This window comes from Coturnix japonica, unplaced genomic scaffold (assembly GCF_054131305.1).
Source record: "Coturnix japonica strain WE unplaced genomic scaffold, WE-NBRP24 Scf055, whole genome shotgun sequence".
In the NCBI taxonomy this organism is placed as follows: Eukaryota; Metazoa; Chordata; class Aves; order Galliformes; family Phasianidae; genus Coturnix; species Coturnix japonica.
Window position 1 is genome coordinate 633733 of NW_028188958.1, and position 23427 is coordinate 657159.

Consider the following 23427-nt stretch of genomic DNA (forward strand, 5'->3'; position numbering starts at 1 on the left):
CCCTATATCCCCTATACCCCCTATATCCCCTATACCCCCTATACCCCCTATATCCCCTATATCCCCTATATCCCCTATACCCCCTATACCCCCTATATCCCCTATACCCCCTATACCCCCTATACCCCCTATACCCCCTATATCCCCTATATCCCCTATACCCCCTATACCCCCTATATCCCCTATACCCTCTATATCCCCTATACCCCCTATATCCCCTATACCCCCTATATCCCCATACCCCATATACCCCCTATACCCCCTATACCCCCTATACCCCCTATACCCCCTATACCCCATATACCCCCTATACCCCCCTATACCCCTATACCCCCTATACCCCCTATATCCCCTATATCCCCTATACCCCCTATACCTCCTATACCCCCTATATCCCCTATATCCCCTATATCCCCTATATCCCCTATACCCCCTATACCCCCTATATCCCCTATATCCCCTATACCCCCTATACCCCCTATACCCCCTATATCCCCTATACCCCCTATATCCCCTATATCCCCTATACCCCCTATATCCCATATACCCCCTATATCCCCTATACTTCCTATACCCCCTATATCCCCTATATCCCCTATATCCCCTATACCCCCTATACACCCTATACCCCCTATATCCCCTATACCCTCTATACCCCCTATACCCCCTATACCCCCTATATCCCCTATACCCCCTATATCCCCTATACCCCCTATACCCCCTATATCCCCTATACCCCCTATACCCCCTATATCCCCTATACCCCCTATACCCCCTATACCCCCTATATCCCCTATACCCCCTATATCCCCTATATCCCCTATACCCCCTATATCCCATATACCCCCTATACCCCCTATACCCCCTATATCCCCTATATCCCCTATATCCCCTATACCCCCTATACCCCCTATATCCCCTATACCCCCTATATCCCCTATACCCCCTATACCCCCTATATCCCCTATACCCCCTATACCCCCTATACCCCCTATATCCCCTATACCCCCTATATCCCCTATATCCCCTATATCCCCTATATCCCCTATATCCCCTATACCCCCTATACCCCCTATACCCCCTATATCCCCTATACCCCCTATATCCCCTATATCCCCTATATCCCCTATACCCCCTATACCCCCTATACCCCCTATACCCCCTATATCCCCTATACCCCCTATATCCCCTATACCCCCTATACCCCCTATACCCCCTATATCCCCTATATCCCCTATACCCCCTATACCCCCTATACCCCCTATATCCCCTATACCCCCTATACCCCCTATATCCCCTATACCCCCTATATCCCCTATATCCCCTATACCCCCTATATCCCCTATACCCCCTATATCCCCTATACCCCCTATATCCCCTATACCCCCTATATCCCCTATACCCCCCATACATTCCGTTCCCCCCCCCCCGTGTCTATTTATGGCCCCGCCGCCATTTTGGGCCGTTCCCCCCCCCCCCCCCCCCTTTAACGGATCCGGTTTCAGCCCCTCGTGGTCACGGAACCGCCCGAACCGACCGAACCGACTCGGGAACCTCGATCGGAACCGCAACAGGTACCGGGGGTATATAGGGGATATAGGGGGTATATAGGGGGGTATATAGGGGATATAGGGGGGTTATAGAGGGGTATAGGGGGGTGTAGGGGGGTATAGGGGGGTTATAGGGGGGTATAGGGGGGTTATAGGGGGATATAGGGGGGATATGGGGGGGTATAGGGGGGTTATAGGGGGGATATAGGGGGATATAGGGGGGTTATAGGGGGGTTATAGGGGGTTATAGGGGGGTATAGGGGGGTATAGGGGGGCTATAGGGGGGTTATAGGGCTATAGGGGGGATATGCGGGGTTATAGGGGGATATAGGGGATATGGGGGGACATAGGGGGGTTATAGGGTGACCTATGGGGGGGATATAGGGGGTATAGGGGGGTTATAGGGGGATATAGGGGGGTTATAGGGGGTTATAGGGGATATGGGGGGGTATAGGGGGATATAGGGGGGACATAGGGAGGTTATAGGGTGACCTATGGGGGGGATATACGGGGATATGGGGCGGGGTGACCTATGGGGTGACCTATGGGGCGTGGTGACCTATGGGGCGTGGTGACCTATGGGGCGGGGTGACCTATGGGTCAGGGTGACCTATGGGGCGGGGTGACCTATGGGGCAGGGTGACCTATGGGGCAGGGTGACCTATGGGGTGACCTATGGGGCAGGGTGACCTGTGGGGCAGAAGTGCTGTGCCCTATAGCAGTGCTGTGCCCTATAGGGCTGTATCCTATAGCGCTGTATCCCATAGCAGTGCACCCTATAGGGCTGTGCCCCATAGCACTGCACCCTATAGGGCTGTGCCCCATAGCACTGCACCCTATAGGGCTGTGCCCCATAGTGCTGCACCCCATAGCACAGCACTCCATAGCACTATACCCTATAGGGCTGTGCCCCATAGCACAGCACCCCATAGCAGTGCACCCTATAGGGCTGTGCCCCATAGCACAGCACCCCATAGCAGTGCACCCTATAGGGCTGTGCCCCATAGCACAGCACCCCATAGCAGTGCACCCTATAGGGCTGTGCCCCATATCCTATATATGGGATATATATGGAATATATATGGGATATATGGGATATATGGGATATATGGGATATATGGGATGTATATGGGATACATGGGATATATATGGGATATATATGGGATATATGAGATATATGGGATATATATGGAATGTATATGGGATATATATGGGATATATGGGATGTATATGGGATATATGGGATGTATATGGGATATATGGAATGTATATGGGATGTCTATGGGATATATATGGGATATATATGGGATATATGGAATGTATATGGGATATATATGGGATATATGGGATATATGGGATGTATATGGGATATATGGGATGTATATGGGATATATATGGGATATATGGGATGTATATGTGATATATATATAGGATATATGGAATGTATATGGGATATATGGGATGTATATGGGATATATATGGGATATATATGGGATATATGGGATATATGGGATATATATGGAATGAATATGGGATATATGGGATATATATGGAATGAATATGGGATATATGGGATGTATATGGGATATATATGGGATATATGGGATGTATATGGGGATATATGGGATATATATGGGATATATGGGATATATATGGGATATATATGGGATATATATGGGATATATGTGATATATATGGGATATATGGGATATATGGGATATATGGGATGTATATGGGGTGCAGCTCCGTGCTGCTCATTGGGGCTCATTGCAGCCCGGTTCGGTTTGACCCGGTTCGGCTCCTTACAGCCCGGTTCAACCCGGTTTGGCCCATTCCAACCCGGTTCGGCTCCTTACAGCCCAGTTCGACCCGGTTCGGCTCCTTACAGCCCGGTTCGGCTCAGCCCATTGGGCTCATTGCAGCCCGGTTCGACCCGGTTCGTCTCATTAGAGCCCGGTTCGGCTCATTCCAACCCGGTTGGGCTTATTGCAGCCCGGTTCGACCCGGTTCGTCTCATTAGAGCCCGGTTGGGCTCATTCCAACCCGGTTCGACCCGGTTGGGCTCCTTACAGCCCGGTTCGACCCGGTTCAGCTCATTGCCGCCCGGTTCGGCTCCTTCCAGCCCGGTTCGACCCGGTTCAGCTCATTGCCGCCCGGTTCGGCTCCTTCCAGCCCGGTTCGACCCGGTTCGGCTCCTTCCAGCCCGGTTGGGCTCAGCCCATTGGGCTCATTACATCCCGGTCCGGCCCGGTTCGGCCCATTGCCTCCCATTGCCGCCCGTTGCCGCCCGTTGCCGTCCGTGACCCCTGTCCCAGTTGGCTCCGCTCCAGCGCCCCGTGACCAACCGACCCTCAATGACACAGACCGGAACCGCCCGGAACCGGCCGGAAGCGGAAACGGGACAGTCAAAAAACCGCGAAACGGGCCGAACCGGGACAAAAACGGGACGGAACCGGGACCGGGACCGGAATAAAGGGGGGAAACGGGGGAACAACAGCGACACCCAGCGGCAGCAACAGGAACTGCAGCTGTAGGGAACCACAATGCAGCACATAGAACCACATTACAGCCCATAGAACCCCATGTAAACCCATTACAGCCCATAGAACCCCATTACAGCCCATAGAAACCCATATAACCCCATTACAGCCCATATAACCCCATTACATCCCATAGAACCCCATATAACCCCATTACAGCCCATATAACCCCATTACATCCCATAGAACCCCATATAACCCCATTACATCCCATAGAACCCCATATAATCCCATATAACCCCATTACAGCCCATATAACCCCATTACAGCCCATAGAACCCCATATAACCCCATTACAGCCCATAGAACCCCATTACAGCCCATACAACCCCATTACAGCCCATATAACCCCATTACATCCCATATAACCCCATTACAGCCCATATAACCCCATATAACCCCATTACAGCCCATAGAACCCCATTACAGCCCATACAACCCCATATAACCCCATTACAGCCCATATAACCCCATTACAGCCCATAGAAACCCATATAACCCCATATAACCCCATATAACCCCATTACAGCCCATAGAACCCCATATAACCCCATTACATCCCATATAACCCCATTACATCCCATATAACCCCATATAACCCCATATAACCCCATATAACCCCATTACATCCCATATAACCCCATATAACCCCATATAACCCCATTACAGCCCATAGAAACACATTACAGCCCATAGAACCACATTACAGCCCATACAACCCCATTACAGCCCATAGAACCACATTACGGCCCATATAACCCCATATAACCACATTACAGCCCATAGAACCACATTACAGCCCATAGAACCACATTACAGCACATAGAACCCCATTACATCCCATTACACCCCATTACAGCCCATAGAACCCCATATAACCCCATTACAGCCCATAGAAACCCATATAACCCAATATAACCCCATATAACCCCATTACATCCCATATAACCCCATATAACCCCATTACAGCCCATATAACCCCATATAACCCCATTACAGCCCATAGAACCCCATTACATCCCATATAACCCCATTACAGCCCATAGAACCCCATTACATCCCATATAACCCCATTACATCCCATATAACCCCATTACATCCCATATAACCCCATTACAGCCCATAGAACCCAATTACAGCCCATATAACCCCATATAACCCCATATAACCCCATATAACCCCATTACAGCCCATAGAACCCCATTACAGCCCATATAACCCCATTACATCCCATATAACCCCATTACATCCCATATAACCCCATTACAGCCCATTACACCCCATTACAGCCCATAGAACCCCATATAACCCCATTACATCCCATATAACCCCATTACATCCCATTACATCCCATTACACCGCATTACATCCCATTACACCCCATTACACCCCATTACACCCCATATAATCCCATTACACCCCATTACACCCCATTACACCCCATTACATCCCATTACATCCCATTACACCCCATTACATCCCATATAACCCCATTACGTCCCCATTACATCCCATTACATCCCATTACACCCCATTACACCCCATTACATCCCATATAACCCCATTACATCCCATTACATCCCATTACACCCCATTACACTCCATTACATCCCATTACACCCCATTACACCCCATTACATCCCATTACATCCCATTACATCCCATATAACCCCATTACATCCCATTACACCCCATTACATCCTATTACACCCCATTACATCCCATTACACCCCATTACATCCCATTACACCCCATTACATCCCATTACATCCCATATAACCCCATTACATCCCATTACACCCCATTACATCCCATATAACCCCATTACATCCCATTACATCCCATTACACCCCATTACACTCCATTACATCCCATTACACCCCATTACACCCCATTACATCCCATTACATCCCATTACATCCCATATAACCCCATTACATCCCATTACACCCCATTACACCCCATTACATCCCATTACACCCCATTACATCCCATATAACCCCATATAAACCCATTACATCCCATTACATCCCATTACACCCCATTACACTCCATTACATCCCATTACACCCCATTACATCCAATTACATCCCATATAACCCCATTACATCCCATATAACCCCATTACATCCCATTACACCCCATTACATCCCATTACATCCCATTACACCCCATTACATCCCATATAACCCCATTACATCCCATTACAGCCCATTACATCCTATTACACCCCATTACATCCCATTACACCCCATTACACCCCATTACATCCCATTACATCCCATTACACCCCATTACATCCAATTACACCCCATTACATCCCATTACATCCCATATAACCCCATTACATCCCATTACATCCCATTACACCCCATTACATCCCATTACATCCCATTACACCCCATTACACCCCATTACATCCCATATAACCCCATTACATCCCATTACACCCCATTACACCCCATTACACCCCATTACATCCCATTACATCCCATTACACCCCATTACACCCCATTACATCCCATTACATCCCATTACACCCCATTACATCCCATATAACCCCATTACATCCCATTACACCCCATTACACCCCATTACATCCCATTACACCCCATTACACCCCATTACATCCCATTACATCCCATTACACCCCATTACATCCCATTACATCCCATTACACCCCATTACACCCCATTACATCCCATTACACCCCATTACACCCCATTACATCCCATTACATCCCATAGAACCCCATTACATCCCATTACATCCCATTACACCCCATTACATCCCATTACATCCCATATAACCCCATATAACCCCATTACACCCCATTACATCCCATTACATCCCATATAAACCCATATAACCCCATTACATCCCATTACATCCCATTACATCCCATTACATCCCATTACACCCCATTACATCCCATTACATCCCATTACATCCCATTACACCCCATTACACCCCATTACATCCCATTACATCCCATTACATCCCATATAACCCCATTACATCCCATTACATCCCATTACATCCCATTACACCCCATTACACCCCATTACATCCCATATAACCCCATTACACCCCATTACACCCCATTACATCCCATTACATCCCATTACATCCCATTACACCCCATATAACCCCATTACACCCCATTACACCCCATTACACCCCATTACATCCCATTACATCCCATATAACCCCATTACACCCCATTACACCCCATTACACCCCATTACATCCCATTACACCCCATTACATCCCATTACATCCCATTACATCCCATTACACCCCATTACACCCCATTACACCCCATTACACCCCATTACATCCCATTACACCCCATTACGTCCCATTACATCCCATTACATCCCATTACACCCCATTACACCCCATTACATCCCATTACACCCCATTACGTCCCATTACATCCCATTACATCCCATTACACCCCATTACATCCCATTACATCCCATATAACCCCATTACACCCCATTACACCCCATTACATCCCATTACACCCCATTACATCCCATTACATCCCATATAACCCCATTACACCCCATTACACCCCATTACATCCCATTACACCCCATTACATCCCATTACATCCCATTACATCCCATTACACCCCATTACATCCCATTACATCCCATATAACCCCATTACATCCCATTACATCCCATTACACCCCATTACACCCCATTACACCCCATTACACCCCATTACACCCCATTACATCCCATTACACCCCATTACACCCCATTACATCCCATTACACCCCATTACATCCCATTATATCCCATTACACCCCATTACATCCCATTACATCCCATTACACCCCATTACACCCCATTACATCCCATTACACCCCATTACATCCCATTACACCCCATTACATCCCATTACATCCCATATAACCCCATTACATCCCATTACATCCCATTACACCCCATTACACCCCATTACATCCCATTACACCCCATTACACCCCATTACACCCCATTACATCCCATTACATCCCATTACACCCCATTACACCCCATTACACCCCATTACATCCCATTACACCCCATTACACCCCATTACATCCCATATAACCCCATTACACCCCATTACACCCCATTACACCCCATTACATCCCATTACACCCCATTACACCCCATTACATCCCATTACATCCCATATAACCCCATTACATCCCATTACATCCCATTACACCCCATTACACCCCATTACATCCCATTACATCCCATTACATCCCATTACACCCCATTACATCCCATATAACCCCATTACATCCCATTACATCCCATTACACCCCATTACACCCCATTACACCCCATTACATCCCATTACACCCCATTACACCCCATTACACCCCATTACACCCCATATAACCCCATTACATCCCATTACACCCCATTACATCCCATTACACCCCATTACATCCCATTACACCCCATTACACCCCATTACATCCCATTACATCCCATTACACCCCATTACATCCCATTACATCCCATATAACCCCATTACACCCCATTACATCCCATTACACCCTATTACACCCCATTACATCCCATATAACCCCATTACATCTCATTACATCCCATTACACCCCATTACACCCCATTACATCCCATTACACCCCATTACATCCCATTACATCCCATTACATCCCATTACACCCCATTACATCCCATTACATCCCATTACATCCCATTATATCCCATTACATCCTATTACACCCCATTACATCCCATTACACCCCATTACACCCCATTACATCCCATTACATCCCATTACACCCCATTACATCCTATTACACCCCATTACATCCCATTACATCCCATTACACCCCATTACACCCCATTACACCCCATTACACCCCATTTCATCCCATTACATCCCATTACACCCCATTACACCCCATTACACCCCATTACACCCCATTACATCCCATTACACCCCATTACATCCCATTACATCCTATTACATCCCATTACACCCCATTACACCCCATTACATCCCATTACATCCCATTACATCCCATTACACCCCATTACATCCCATTACATCCCATATAACCCCATATAACCCCATTACACCCCATTACATCCCATTACACCCCATTACATCCCATATAACCCCATTACATCCCATATAGCCCCATATAACCCCATATAACCCCATTACACCCCGTTACATCCCATATAACCCTTTTACATCCCATATAACCCCATAGAATCCCATATAACCCCATTACATCCCATATACCCCCATATAACCCCATGTACCCCATATAACCCCATATAACCCCATATAACCTCATTACATCCCATATAACCCCATATAACCCCATATAACCCCATTACACCTTATTACATCCCATTACATCCCATATGACCCCATATAACCCCATAGAATTTCATATAACCCCATTACATCCCGTATAACCCCATAGAATCCCATATAACCCCATAGAATCCCATATAACCCCATTACATCCCATATAACCCCATTACATCCCATATAACCCCATATAACCCCATATACCCCCATATACCCCATATAACCCCATATACCCCCATATAACCCCATATAACCCCATATACTCCCATATACCCCCTTGTAACCCCATATAACCCCATATAATCCCATTACATCCCATATAACCCCATATAACCCCATATACCCCATATAACCCCATATAACCCCATATACCCCATATAATCCCATATAACCCCATATACCCCATATAACCCCATATAACCCCATATACCCCATATAACCCCATATACCCCATATACCCCATATAACCCCATATAACCCATATAACCCCATATAACACCATATACCCCCATATAACCCCATATAACCCCATATAACCCCATTACATCCCATATAACCCCATATAACCCCATAGAATCCCATATAACCCCATATACCCCATATAACCCCATATAACCCCATATAACTCCATTACACCCCATATAACCCCATATACCCCCATATAACCCCATATAACCCCATATACCCCCATATAACCCCATATAACCCCATATAACCCCATTAAACCCCTTTACACCCCATAGAATCCCATTACACCCCATTACATGCCATATAACCCCATAGAATCCCATATAACCCCATTACATCCCATATAACCCCATATAACCCCATATAACCCCATATAACCCCATATAACCCCATATAACCCCATATAACACCTTTACATCCCATATAACCCCATCACATCCCATATAACCCCATATAACGCCATTAAACCCCATTACAGCCCATAGAATCCCTTTATATCACATTATATCCCATATAACCCCATATAACTCCATTACACCCCATTACACCCCATATAACCCCATTACCCCCCATTACATCCTATCACACCCCATAGAATCCCATTACTTCCCATTACATCCCATATAACCCCATAGGATTCCATATAACCCCATTACATCCCATATAACCCCTTAGAATCCCATATAACCCCATTAAACCCCATTACACCCCATATAACCCCATATAACCCCATTACACCACATATAACCCCATATAACCCCATATAACCCCATATACCCCATATACCCCATATAACCCCATATAACCCCATATAACCCCATATAACCCCATATACCCCATATAACCCCATATACCCCATATACCCCATATAACCCCATATAACCCCATATAACCCCATTACACCACATATAACCCCATATAACCCCATATAACCCCATATACCCCATATACCCCATATAACCCCATATAACCCCATATAACCCCATATACCCCCATATAACCCCATATAACCCCATATACCCCATATACCCCATATAACCCCATATACCCCATATAACCCCATATAACCCCATATAACCCCATATACCCCATATACCCCATATAACCCCATATAACCCCATATAACCCCATATACCCCCATATAACCCCATATAACCCCATATACCCCATATACCCCATATAACCCCATATACCCCATATAACCCCATATAACCCCATATAACCTCATTACCCCCCATTACACCCCATATAACCCCATTACCCCCCATTCCCCCCATTAACCCCGTTGCAATTCCCCTCCCGTCCTGCAGGTGGCGCTATGGCGGAAGCGCACCAGGCCGTCGCCTTCCAGTTCTCTGTGACCCCGGAGGGGCTGCAGGTCCACCTGGGCCGGGAGGCGCTGAGGCTGCTGTGCGATATAGGGCTGAGCAGCTGGAAGAAGCGCATTGTGAGAGCCAAGGTATGGGGGGATATAGGGTTATATGGGATATATGGGGTCCATATAGGGTTATATAGGGGTATATGGGGTTATATGGGGTTATATGGGGGGTTATATGGGGGTATATAGGGTATATGGGGTATATACCCCCTTATATGGTCTGAATGGTTCCCTATTCATCCCTATGGGTTGCAATGAGTCCTCCGAGCCGCTAGGTGGCGCTCTATGGGTCCTGTATGTGTCTCTATGGGTCTCTGGGTCTATGGGTTATATGGGGTTATATGGGGTTATATGGGGTATATGGGGTATATGGGGTTATATGGGGTTATATAGGGGTGATATGGGGTTATATGGGGGTATATGGGGTTATATAGGGTTATATGGGGGTATATGGGGTCCATATAGGGTTATATGGGGGTATATGGTGTCCATATAGGGTTATATGGGGTATATGGGGTCCATATAGGGTTATATGGGGGTATATGGGGTCCATATAGGGTTATATGGGGGTATATGGGGTCCATATAGGGTTATATGGGGTATATGGGGTCCATATAGGGTTATATGGGGGTATATGGGGTCCATATAGGGTTATATGGGGGTATATGGGGTCCATATAGGGTTATATGGGGTATATGGGGTCCATATAGGGTTATATAGGTGTATATGGGGTCCATATAGGGTTATATGGGGGTATATGGGGTCCATATAGGGTTATATGGGGGTATATCGGGTCCATATAGGGTTATATGGGGTATATGGGGTCCATATAGGGTTATATAGGGGTATATGGGGTCCATATAGGGTTATATGGGGGTATATGGGGTCCATATAGGGTTATATGGGGGTATATGGGGTCCATATAGGGTTATATAGGGGTATATGAGGTTATATGGGGGTATATGGGGTTATATGGGGTATATGTGGTTATATGGGGGGTTATATGGGGGTATATGGGGTATATGGGGTATATACCCCCTTATATGGTCTGAATGGTTCCCTATTCATCCCTATGGGTTGCAATGAGTCCTCCGAGCCGCTAGGTGGCGCTCTGTGGGTCCTGTATGTGTCTCTATGGGTCTCTGGGTCTATGGGTTATATGGGGTTATATGGGGTTATATGGGGTTATATGGGGTTATATGGGGTATATGGGGTTATATGGGGGTATATGGGGTTATATGGGGTATATGGGGTATATAGGGTTATATGGGGTATATGGGGTTATATGGGGTATATGGGGGTATATGGGGTTATATGGGGTTATATGGGGTATATGGGGTCCATATAGGGTTATATAGGGGTATATGGGGTTATATAGGGGTATATGGGTTTATATGGGGTTATATGGGGTTATATGGGGTATATGGGGTTATATGGGGTTATATGGGTTATATGGGGGTTATATGGGGTTATATGGGGTATATGGGGTTATATGGGGTTATATGGGTTATATGGGGTTATATGGGGTTATATGGGGGTATATGGGGTATATGGGGTATATGGGGTATATGGGGTATATGGGGTTATATGGGGTTATATGGGGGTATATGGGGTATATGGGGTATATGGGGGTATATGGGGGTATACGGGGTATATGGGGTATATGGGGTTTTATGGGGGGTTATATGGGGGTATATGGGGTATATGGGGTATATACCCCCTTATATGGTCTGAATGGTTCCCTATTCATCCCTATGGGTTGCAATGAGTCCTCCGAGCCGCTAGGTGGCGCTCTATGGGTCCTGTATGTGTCTCTATGGGTCTCTGGGTCTATGGGTTATATGGGGTATATGGGGTTATATGGGGTATATGGGGTATATGGGGGTATATGGGGTTATATGGGGGTATATGGGGTTATATGGGGTTATATGGGGTGATATGGGCTTATATGGGGTATATGGGGTTATATGGGGTATATGGGGTATATGGGGTATATGGGGTATATGGGGTTATATGGGGTTATATGGGGTTATATGGGGGTATATGGGGTATATGGGGTTATATGGGGGTATATGGGGTTATATGGGGTTATATGGGGTTATATGGGGTGATATGGGCTTATATGGGGTATATGGGGTTATATGGGGTATATGGGGTTATATGGGGTATATTGGGTATATGGGGTTATATGGGGGTATATGGGGGTATATGGGGTATATGGTGTTATATGGGGTTATATGGGGGTATATGGGGTATATGGGGTATATGGGGTTATATGGGGTATATGGGGTTATATGGGGGTATATGGGGTTATATGGGGTATATGGGGTTATATGGGGGTATATGGGGTTATATGGGGTTATATGGGGGTATATGGGGTTATATGGGGTATATGGGGTTATATGGGGTTATATGGGGGTATATGGGGGTATATGGGGTTATATGGGGTATATGGGGTTATATGGGGGTATATGGGGTTATATGGGGGTATATGGGGTTATATGGGGTTATATGGGGTTATATGGGGTTATATGGGGTTATATGGGGGTATATGGGGTTATATGGGGTTATATGGGGTTATATGGGGTATATGGGGTTATATGGGGTGATATAGGGTGATATGGGGTTATATGGGGGTATATGGGGTTATATGGGGTTATATGGGGTTATATGGGGTTATATAGGGGTTATATGGGGGTATATGGGGTTATATGGGGTTATATGGGGTATATGGGGTATATGGGGTTATATGGGGTTATATGGGGTATATGGGGGTATATGGGAGTATATGGGGTTATATGGGTTTATATGGGGTTATATGGGGGTATATGGGGGTATATGGGGTTATATGAGGTTATATGGGGTATATGGGGGTATATGGGGTTATTTAGGGTTATATGGGGTTATATGGGGTATATGGGGTTATATGGGTGTATATGGGGTTATATGGGGGTATATGGGGGTATATGGGGTTATATGGGTTATATGGTGTTATATGGGGTATATGGGGTTATATGGGATATATGGGGTATATGGGGTTATATGGGGGTGTATGGGGTATATGGGGTTATATGGGGGTTTATGGGGTATATGGGGTTATATGGGGTTATATGGGGGGTTATATGGGGTTATATGGGGTATATGGGGGTGTATGGGGTATATGGGGTTATATGGGGGTTTATGGGGTATATGGGGTTATATGGGGTTATATGGGGGGTTATATGGGGGTATATAGGGTATATGGGGTATATACCCCCTTATATGGTCTGAATGGTTCCCTATTCATCCCTATGGGTTGCAATGAGTCCTCCGAGCCACTAGGTGGCGCTCTATGTGTCTCTATGGGGTCTGTATGTGTCTCTATGGGGTGTCTATGGGGTCTCTAAGGGTCTCTGTGGGTTTCAGTGTGTCCCTATGGGTCTCTATGGGTCTGAATGGTTCCCTATTAATCCCTATGGGTTGCAATGAGTCCTCCGAGCCGCTAGGTGGCGCTCTATGGGTCCTGTATTTGTCTCTATGGGTCCCTATGGGTCTCTGTGTGTCACTTATGTGTCTCTATGGGTCCCTATGGGTCCCAGTGTCCCCCTATGAGGTCCCTATGGGGTCCCTATGTGTCCCTATGTGTCTCTATGGGTCCCTATGGGTCCCTGTTGGTCTCTATGGGTCTCAGTGTGTCTTTATGTGTCTCTGTGTCCCCCTATGGGGTCCCTATGGGTCCCAATGTCCCCCTATGTGTCTCTATGTCCCCCTATGGGGTCTCACTGTGTCCCTATGTGTCTCTATGTGCCATCCCTGCCCCCCATCTCCCCATAGAACTGCTTCCTGACCGGGGTCTATGGGTCCCTATGGGTCCCAGTGTCCCCCTATGGGGTCCCTATGTGTCCCTATGGGTCCCTATGGGTCCCATTGTCCCCCTATGTGTCTCTATGTCCCCCTATGGGGTCTCACTGTGTCCCTATGTGTCCCTATGTCCCCCTATGTGTCTCTGTGTCCCCCTATGGGGTCCCTATGGGTCCCTATGGGTCCCAGTGTCCCCCTATGGGTCCCTACGTGTCTCTGTGGGTCCCTATGGGGTCTCACTGTGTCCCTATGTCCCCCTCTGTGCCATCCCTGCCCCCCATCTCCCCATAGAACCGTTTCCTGACCGGGGTCTATGGGTCCCTATGGGTCCCAATGTCCCCCTATGTGTCTCAATGTCCCCCTATGTGTCCCAGTGTCCCCCTATGGGGTCCCTATGGGTCCCTATGTGTCTCTATGGGTCTCAGTGTGATTCCCTGCCCCCCATCTCCCCATAGAACCGTTTCCTGACCGGGGTCTATGGGTCCCTATGGATCCCTGTTGGTCCCTATGGGTCCCAATGTCCCCCTATGTCCCCCTATGGGGTCCCTATGGGTCCCAATGTCCCCCTATGGGTCCCAATGTCCCCCTATGTGTCTCAATGTCCCCCTATGTGTCCCTATGGGGTCTCTATGGGTCTCAATGTGTCTCTGTGTGCCATCCGTGCCCCCCATCTCCCCATAGAACCGTTTCCTGACCGGAGTCTTTGGGTCCCTATGGGTCCCTATGGGTCTCAATGTCCCCCTATGGGTCTCTATGGGTCCCTATGGGGTCTCTATGGGTCTCAATGTGTCCCTATGTGTCATTCCCTGCCCCCCATCTCCCCATAGAACCGTTTCCTGACCGGGGTCTATGGGTCCCTATGGGTCCCTGTGTGTCTCTATGTGTCCCTATGGGTCCCTATGTGTCTCTATGGGTCTCAGTGTGATTCCCTGCCCCCCATCTCCCCATAGAACCGTTTCCTGACCGGGGTCTATGGGTCCCTATGGATCCCTGTTGGTCCCTATGGGTCCCAATGTCCCCCTATGTCCCCCTATGGGGTCCCTATGGGTCCCAATGTCCCCCTATGGGTTCCTATGTGTCCCAGTGTCCCCCTATGTGTCTCTATGGGGTCCCTATGGGTCCCTATGGGTCTCAATGTGTCCCTATGGGTCATTCCTGCCCCATATCTCCCCATAGAACCGTTTCCTGACCGGGGTCTATGGGTCCCTATGGGGTCTCACTGTGTCCCTATGTGTCTCTATGGGTCCCTATGGGTCCCTATGGGTCCCTATGTGTCTCTATGGGTCTCAGTGTGGTTCCCTGCCCCCCATCTCCCCATAGAACCGCTTCCTGACCGGGGTCGATGGGTCCCTATGGGTCCCTGTGTGTCTCTATGGGTCCCAATGTCCCCCTATGGGGTCCCTATGGGTCCCTATGTGTCTCAATGTGTCCCTCTGTGTCATTCCTGCCCCCCATCTCCCCATAGAACCACTTCCTGACCGGGGTCTATGGGTCCCTATGGGGTCTCACTGTGTCCCTATGTGTCCCAATGTCCCCCTATGGGGTCCCTATGGGTCCCTATGGGTCTCAGTGTGTCCCTATGGGTCATTCGTGCCCCATATCTCCCCATAGAACCGTTTCCTGACCGGGGTCTATGGGTCCCTATGTGTCCCTATGTGTCTCTATGGGTCCCTATGGGGTCTCTATGGGTCCCTATGTGTCTCAATGTGTCCCTATGGTCATTCCCTGCCCCCCATCTCCCCATAGAACCGTTTCCTGACCGGGGTCTATGGGTCCCTATGGGGTCTCACTGTGTCCCTATGGGTCCCAATGTCCCCCTATGGGGTCCCTATGTGTCCCTATGGGTCTCAGTGTGTCCCTATGGGTCATTCCCTGCCCCCCATCTCCCCATAGAACCACTTCCTAACCGGGGTCTATGGGTCCCTATGGGTCCCTATGGGTCCCTATGGGTCCCAATGTCCCCCTATGTGTCTCTATGGGGTCTCTATGTCCCCCTCTGTGCCATCCGTGCCCCCCATCTCCCCATAGAACCGTTTCCTGACCGGGGTCTATGGGTCCCAATGGGTCCCAATGTCCCCCTATGGGTCCCTATGGGTCCCAATGTCCCCCTATGGGTCTCTATGGGTCCCTATGGGTCTCAATGTGTCCCTATGGGTCATTCCTGCCCCCCATCTCCCCATAGAACCATTTCCTGACCGGGGTCGATGGGTCCCTATGGGTCCCTATGGGTCCCTGTGTGTCTCTATGGGTCCCTATGTGTCCCTATGTGTCTCAATGTGTCCCTATGGGTCATTCCTGCCCCATATCTCCCCATAGAACCGTTTCCTGACCGGGGTCTATGGGTCCCTATGGGGTCTCACTGTGTCCCTATGTGTCCCAATGTCCCCCTATGGGGTCCCTATGGGTCCCTATGGGTCTCAATGTGTCCCTGTGGGTCATCCGTGCCCCCCATCTCCCCATAGAACCGTTTCCTGACCGGGGTCTATTGGTCCCTATGGGTCCCAATGTCCCCCTATGGGTCCCTATGTGTCCCAATGTCCCCCTATGGGGTCCCTATGGGGTCTCTATGGGTCTCAATGTGTCCCTGTGGGTCATTCCTGCCCCATATCTCCCCATAGAACCGTTTCCTGACCGGGGTCTATGGGTCCCTATGGGTCCCTATGGGTCCCAATGTCCCCCTATGGGTCCCTATGGGTCCCTATGGGTTCCTGTGTGTCCCAATGTCCCCCTATGTGTCTCTATGTCCCCCTATGGGGTCCCTATGGGTCCCTATGTGTCTCTATGGGTCTCAGTGTGGTTCCGTGCCCCCCATCTCCCCATAGAACCGCTTCCTGACCGGCGTCTATGGGTCCCTATGGGTCCCTATGGGTCCCTATGGATCCCTGTGTGTCTCTATGGGTCCCTATGGGTCCCTATGTGTCTCTATGGGTCTCAGTGTGGTTCCCTGCCCCCCATCTCCCCATAGAACCGTTTCCTGACCGGGGTCTATGGGTCCCTATGGATCCTTGTTGGTCCCTATGGGTCCCAATGTCCCCCTATGGGGTCCCTATGTGTCCCTATTTGTCTCAGTGTGTCCCTATGGGTCATTCCTGCCCCATATCTCCCCATAGAACCGTTTCCTGACCGGCGTCTATGGGTCCCTATGGGTCCCTATGGGTCCCAGTGTCCCCCTATGGGTCCCTATGGGTCTCAATGTGTCCCTATGGGTCATTCCTGCCCCCCATCTCCCCATAGAACCGCTTCCTGACCGGCGTCTATGGGTCCCTATGGATCCCTGTTGGTCTCTATGGGTCCCAGTGTCCCCCTATGTGTCTCTATGGGTCGCTATGGGGTCTCAGTGTGTCCCTATTAATCCCTATGGTCATTCCCTGCCCCCCATCTCCCCATAGAACCACTTCCTGACCGGGGTCTATGGGTCCCTATGGGTCCCTATGGATCCCTGTGTGTCTCTATGTGTCCCTATGGGGTCTCACTGTGTCCCTATGTGTCCCAATGTCCCCCTATGGGGTCCCTATGTGTCCCTATGGGTCTCAATGTGTCCCTATGGGTCATTCCTGCCCCCCATCTCCCCATAGAACCGCTTCCTGACCGGGGTCTATGGGTCCCTATGGGGTCTCACTGTGTCCCTATGTGTCTCTATGTCCCCCTATGGGTCCCTATGGGTCCCTATGTGTCTCTATGGGTCTCAGTGTGGTTCCCTGCCCCCCATCTCCCCATAGAACCGTTTCCTGACCGGAGTCTATGGGTCCCTATGGGTCCCAATGTCCCCCTATGGGGTCCCTATGGGGTCCCTATGTGTCCCTATGTGTCTCTATGGGTCCCTATGGGTCCCTGTTGGTCTCTATGGGTCTCAGTGTGTCTTTATGTGTCTCTATGTGTCCCAATGTCCCCCTATGGGGTCCCTATGGGTCCCTATGGGTCCCTATGGGTCCCAATCTCCCCCTATGTGTCTCTGTGTCCCCCTATGGGGTCTCACTGTCTCCCTGTGTGTCCCTATGTGTCATTCCCTGCCCCCCATCTCCCCATAGAACCGCTTCCTGACCGGGGTCTATGGGTCCCTATGGGTCCCAGTGTCCCCCTATGGGTCTCTATGTGTCTCTATGGGTCCCTATGGGGTCCCTATGGGGTCTCTATGGGTCTCAATGTGTCCCTATGGGTCATTCCCTGCCCCCCATCTCCCCATAGAACCGCTTCCTGACCGGAGTCTATGGGTCCCTATGGGTCCCAATGTTCCCCTATGGGTCTCTATGTGTCTCTATGGGTCCCTATGGGGTCCCTATGGGTCCCTATGGATCCCTGTGTGTCTCTATGGGTCCCTATGGGTCCCTATGGGTCCCTATGTGTCTCAATGTCCCCCTATGGTCATTCCTGCCCCCCATCTCCCCATAGAACCGTTTCCTGACCGGGGTCTATGGGTCCCTATGGGTCCCAATGTCCCCCTATGGGTCCCTATGGGTCCCAATGTCCCCCTATGTGTCCCTATGTGACTCAATGTGTCCCTATGGGTCATTCCTGCCCCCCATCTCCCCATAGAACCGCTTCCTGACCGGGGTCTATGGGTCCCTATGGATCCCTGTTGGTCTCTATGGGTCCCAATGTCCCCCTATGGGTCTCTATGGGTCGCTATGGGGTCTCAGTGTGTCCCTATTAATCCCTATGGTCATTCCCTGCCCCCCATCTCCCCATAGAACCGTTTCCTGACCGGAGTCTATGGGTCCCTATGGGTCCCAATGTCCCCCTATGGGTCTCTATGGGTCCCTATGTGTCTCACTGTGTCCCTATGTGTCTCTATGGGGTCTCTATGTCCCCCTCTGTGCCACCCCTGCCCCCATCTCCCCATAGAACCGTTTCCTGACCGAGGTCTATGGGTCCCTATGGGTCCCAATATCCCCCTATGGGTCCCTATGGGTCCCTATGGGTTCCAATGTCCCCCTATGTCCCCCTATGGGGTCCCTATGGGTCCCAATGTCCCCCTATGTGCCATCCGTGCCCCCCATCTCCCCATAGAACCGTTTCCTGACCGGGGTCTATGGGTCCCTATGGATCCCTGTTGGTCCCTATGGGTCCCAATGTCCCCCTATGGGTCTCTATGTGTCTCTATGGGTCCCTATGGGTCCCAATGTCCCCCTATGGGGTCCCTATGTGTCCCTATGGGTCTCAATGTGTCCCTATGGTTATTCCTGCCCCCCATCTCCCCATAGAACCGTTTCCTGACCGGAGTCTATGGGTCCCTATGGGTCCCAATGTCCCCCTATGGGTCCCTATGGGTCCCTATGGGTCATCCCTGCCCCATATCTCCCCATAGAACCGCTTCCTGACCGGGGTCTATTGGTCCCTATGGGTCCCAATGTCCCCCTATGGGTCCCTATGTGTCCCAATGTCCCCCTATGGGTCCCAATGTCCCCCTATGGGTCCCTATGGGTCCCAGTGTCCCCCTATGGGTCTCTATGTGTCTCTATGGGTCCCTATGGGTCCCAATGTCCCCCTATGGGTCCCTATGGGTCCCAGTGTCCCCCTATGGGTCCCTATGGGTCTCAGTGTGTCCCTGTGGGTCATTCCTGACCCATATCTCCCCATAGAACCGTTTCCTGACCGGGGTCTATGGGTCCCTATGGGGTCTCACTGTGTCCCTATGTGTCCCAATGTCCCCCTATGGGTCTCTATGTGTCCCTATGGGTCTCTATGTGTCCCTATGGGGTCCCTATGGGTCCCTATGTGTCTCTATGGGTCTCAGTGTGGTTCCCTGCCCCCCATCTCCCCATAGAACCGTTTCCTGACCGGGGTCTATGGGTCCCTATGGGTCCCTATGGGTCCCTATGGATCCCTGTTTGTCTCTGTGGGTCCCTATGGGTCCCTATGTGTCTCTATGGGTCTCAGTGTGGTTCCCTGCCCCCCATCTCCCCATAGAACCACTTCCTGACCGGGGTCTATGGGTCCCTATGGGTCCCTATGGAGTCCCTATGGGTCCCAATGTGCCCCTATGGGTCTCTATGTGTCTCTATGGGTTCCTATGGGGTCCCTATGGGTCCCTATGGGTCTCAGTGTGTCTCTATGGGTCATTCCCTGCCCCATATTCCCCCATAGTACCGTTTCCTGACCGGGGTCTATGGGTCCCTATGGATCCCTGTTGGTCTCTATGGGTCCCAATGTCCCCCTATGGGTCTCTATGGGTCCCAATGTCCCCCTATGGGTCTCTATGGGTCGCTATGGGGTCTCAGTGTGTCCCTATTAATCCCTATGGCCATCCCTGCCCCCCATCTCCCCATAGAACCGCTTCCTGACCAGCGTCTATGGGTCCCTATGGGTCCCAATGTCCCCCTATGGGTCCCTATGGGTCCCTATGTGTCTCTATGGGTCCCTATGTGTCCCTATGTGTCTCAATGTCCCCCTATGCTCATCCCTGCCCCCCATCTCCCCATAGAACCGGTTCCTGACGGGTGTTTACCCCGCGTCCCCGTCGAGCTGGCTGCTGTCCATGGTGCTGACGGCCGCGTCGCTGCGCTGCCACCGGGACCCGTCAATGGGCGCCATAGCCCGGATCGGAGCCGCGCTGCCACAGGGGTGGGTGGGGACCCAGCCCATATAACCCCATATCGCCCCATATATCACCCAATATATCACCCCATATATCACCCCATATATCACCCCATATCAACCCCATATCCACCCCATATCTCCCCATATCTCCCCATATCCCCATATCCCCCATATCTCCCCATATCTCCCCATATCCCCCATATCCCCCATATCCCCATATCCCCCATATCCACCCCACATCTACCCCACATCTACCCCACATCCACCCCACATCCACCCCACATCCATATCCCCCCATATCTCCCCATATCCCCCATATCCCCCATATCCCCCATATCCCCCATATCTCCCCATATCCCCCATATCCCCCATATCTCCCCATCTCCCCCATATCCCCCATATCCCCCATATCCCCCATATCCCCCATATCCCCCATATCCCCCATATCCCCATATCCCCCAAATCTCCCCATATCCCCCATATCCCCCATATCCCCCCCATCTCATCTCCCCCATATCTCCCTATATCCTCCATATTCCCCATATCCCCCATATCCCCATATCCCCCATATCCCCATATCCCCCATATCCCCATATCCCCCATATCCCCCCATATCCCCCCATACACCCCATATATCCCTCCATATCCCCCATATCCCCCCATACATCCCCCATATCTCCCCATATCCCCCCATATCCCCCATATCTCCCCATATCCCCCATATCCCCCATATCTCCCCATATCCCCCATATCTCCCCATATCCCCATATCCCCCATATCCCCATATCCCCCATATCCCCCATATCCCCCATATCCCCATATCCCCCATATCCCCATATCCCCCATATCCCCATATCCCCCATATCCCCCCATATCCCCCCATACACCCCATATATCCCTCCATATCCCCCATATCCCCCCATACATCCCCCATATCTCCCCATATCCCCCCATATCCCCCATATCTCCCCATATCCCCCATATCCCCCATATCTCCCCATATCCCCCATATCTCCCCATATCCCCATATCCCCCATATCCCCATATCCCCCATATCCCCCATATCCCCCATATCCCCATATCCCCATATCCCCCATATCCCCCATATCCCCATATCCCCCATATCCCCCCATATCCCCCATATCCCCCCATATCCCCCATATCTCCCCATATCCCCATATCCCCCATATCCCCCATATCCCCCATATCTCCCCATATCCCCCATATCCCCCATATCCCCATATCTCCCCATATCCCCCCATACCCCCCATATCTCCCCATATCCCCCATATCCCCCATATCCACCCCATAACCCCCAATATCCCCTCATATCCCCCCCATATCTACCCCAAAACCCCCCAATATCCCCCATATCCACCCCATAACCCCATTTCCACCCCATATCCCCCCTATATTCCCCCATATCCACCCCATAACCCCATTTCCACCCCATATCCCCCCTATATTCCCCCATATCCACCCCATAACCCCCCAATATCCCCTCATATCCCTCCATATTCCCCCCATATCCACCCCATATCCACCCCATATCCCCCATATCCCCCATACCCCCATATCCCCCATATCTCCCCATACACCCCATATCTCCCCATATCCCCCCATACACCCCATATATCCCCCCATATCCCCCCATACATCCCCTATACACCCCATACACCCCATATATCCCCCCATACCCCCCCATATCTCCCCATATCCCCCCATATCTCCCCATATCCCCCCATATCCC

General features: G+C 50.0%; 1 protein-coding gene across 2 annotated transcripts in view; it reads left to right on the plus strand.

Moving 5' to 3' along the window:
• The first annotated feature begins 1490 nt into the window (after positions 1-1490).
• Positions 1491-23427, plus strand: part of CPT1B (carnitine palmitoyltransferase 1B) — a 122083-nt gene continuing 100146 nt past the window's right edge. The window contains exons 1-3 of one of the 2 annotated variants that reach the window (XM_085533213.1): positions 1491-1574; positions 11233-11381; positions 21562-21701. In XM_085533213.1, the coding sequence (XP_085389339.1) occupies positions 11241-11381; positions 21562-21701 (281 nt within the window). In that variant the 5' untranslated portion in view covers positions 1491-1574; positions 11233-11240. The remainder of the gene's footprint in view (positions 1575-11232; positions 11382-21561; positions 21702-23427) is intronic. The other variant, XM_085533214.1, reaches the window with a different exon arrangement.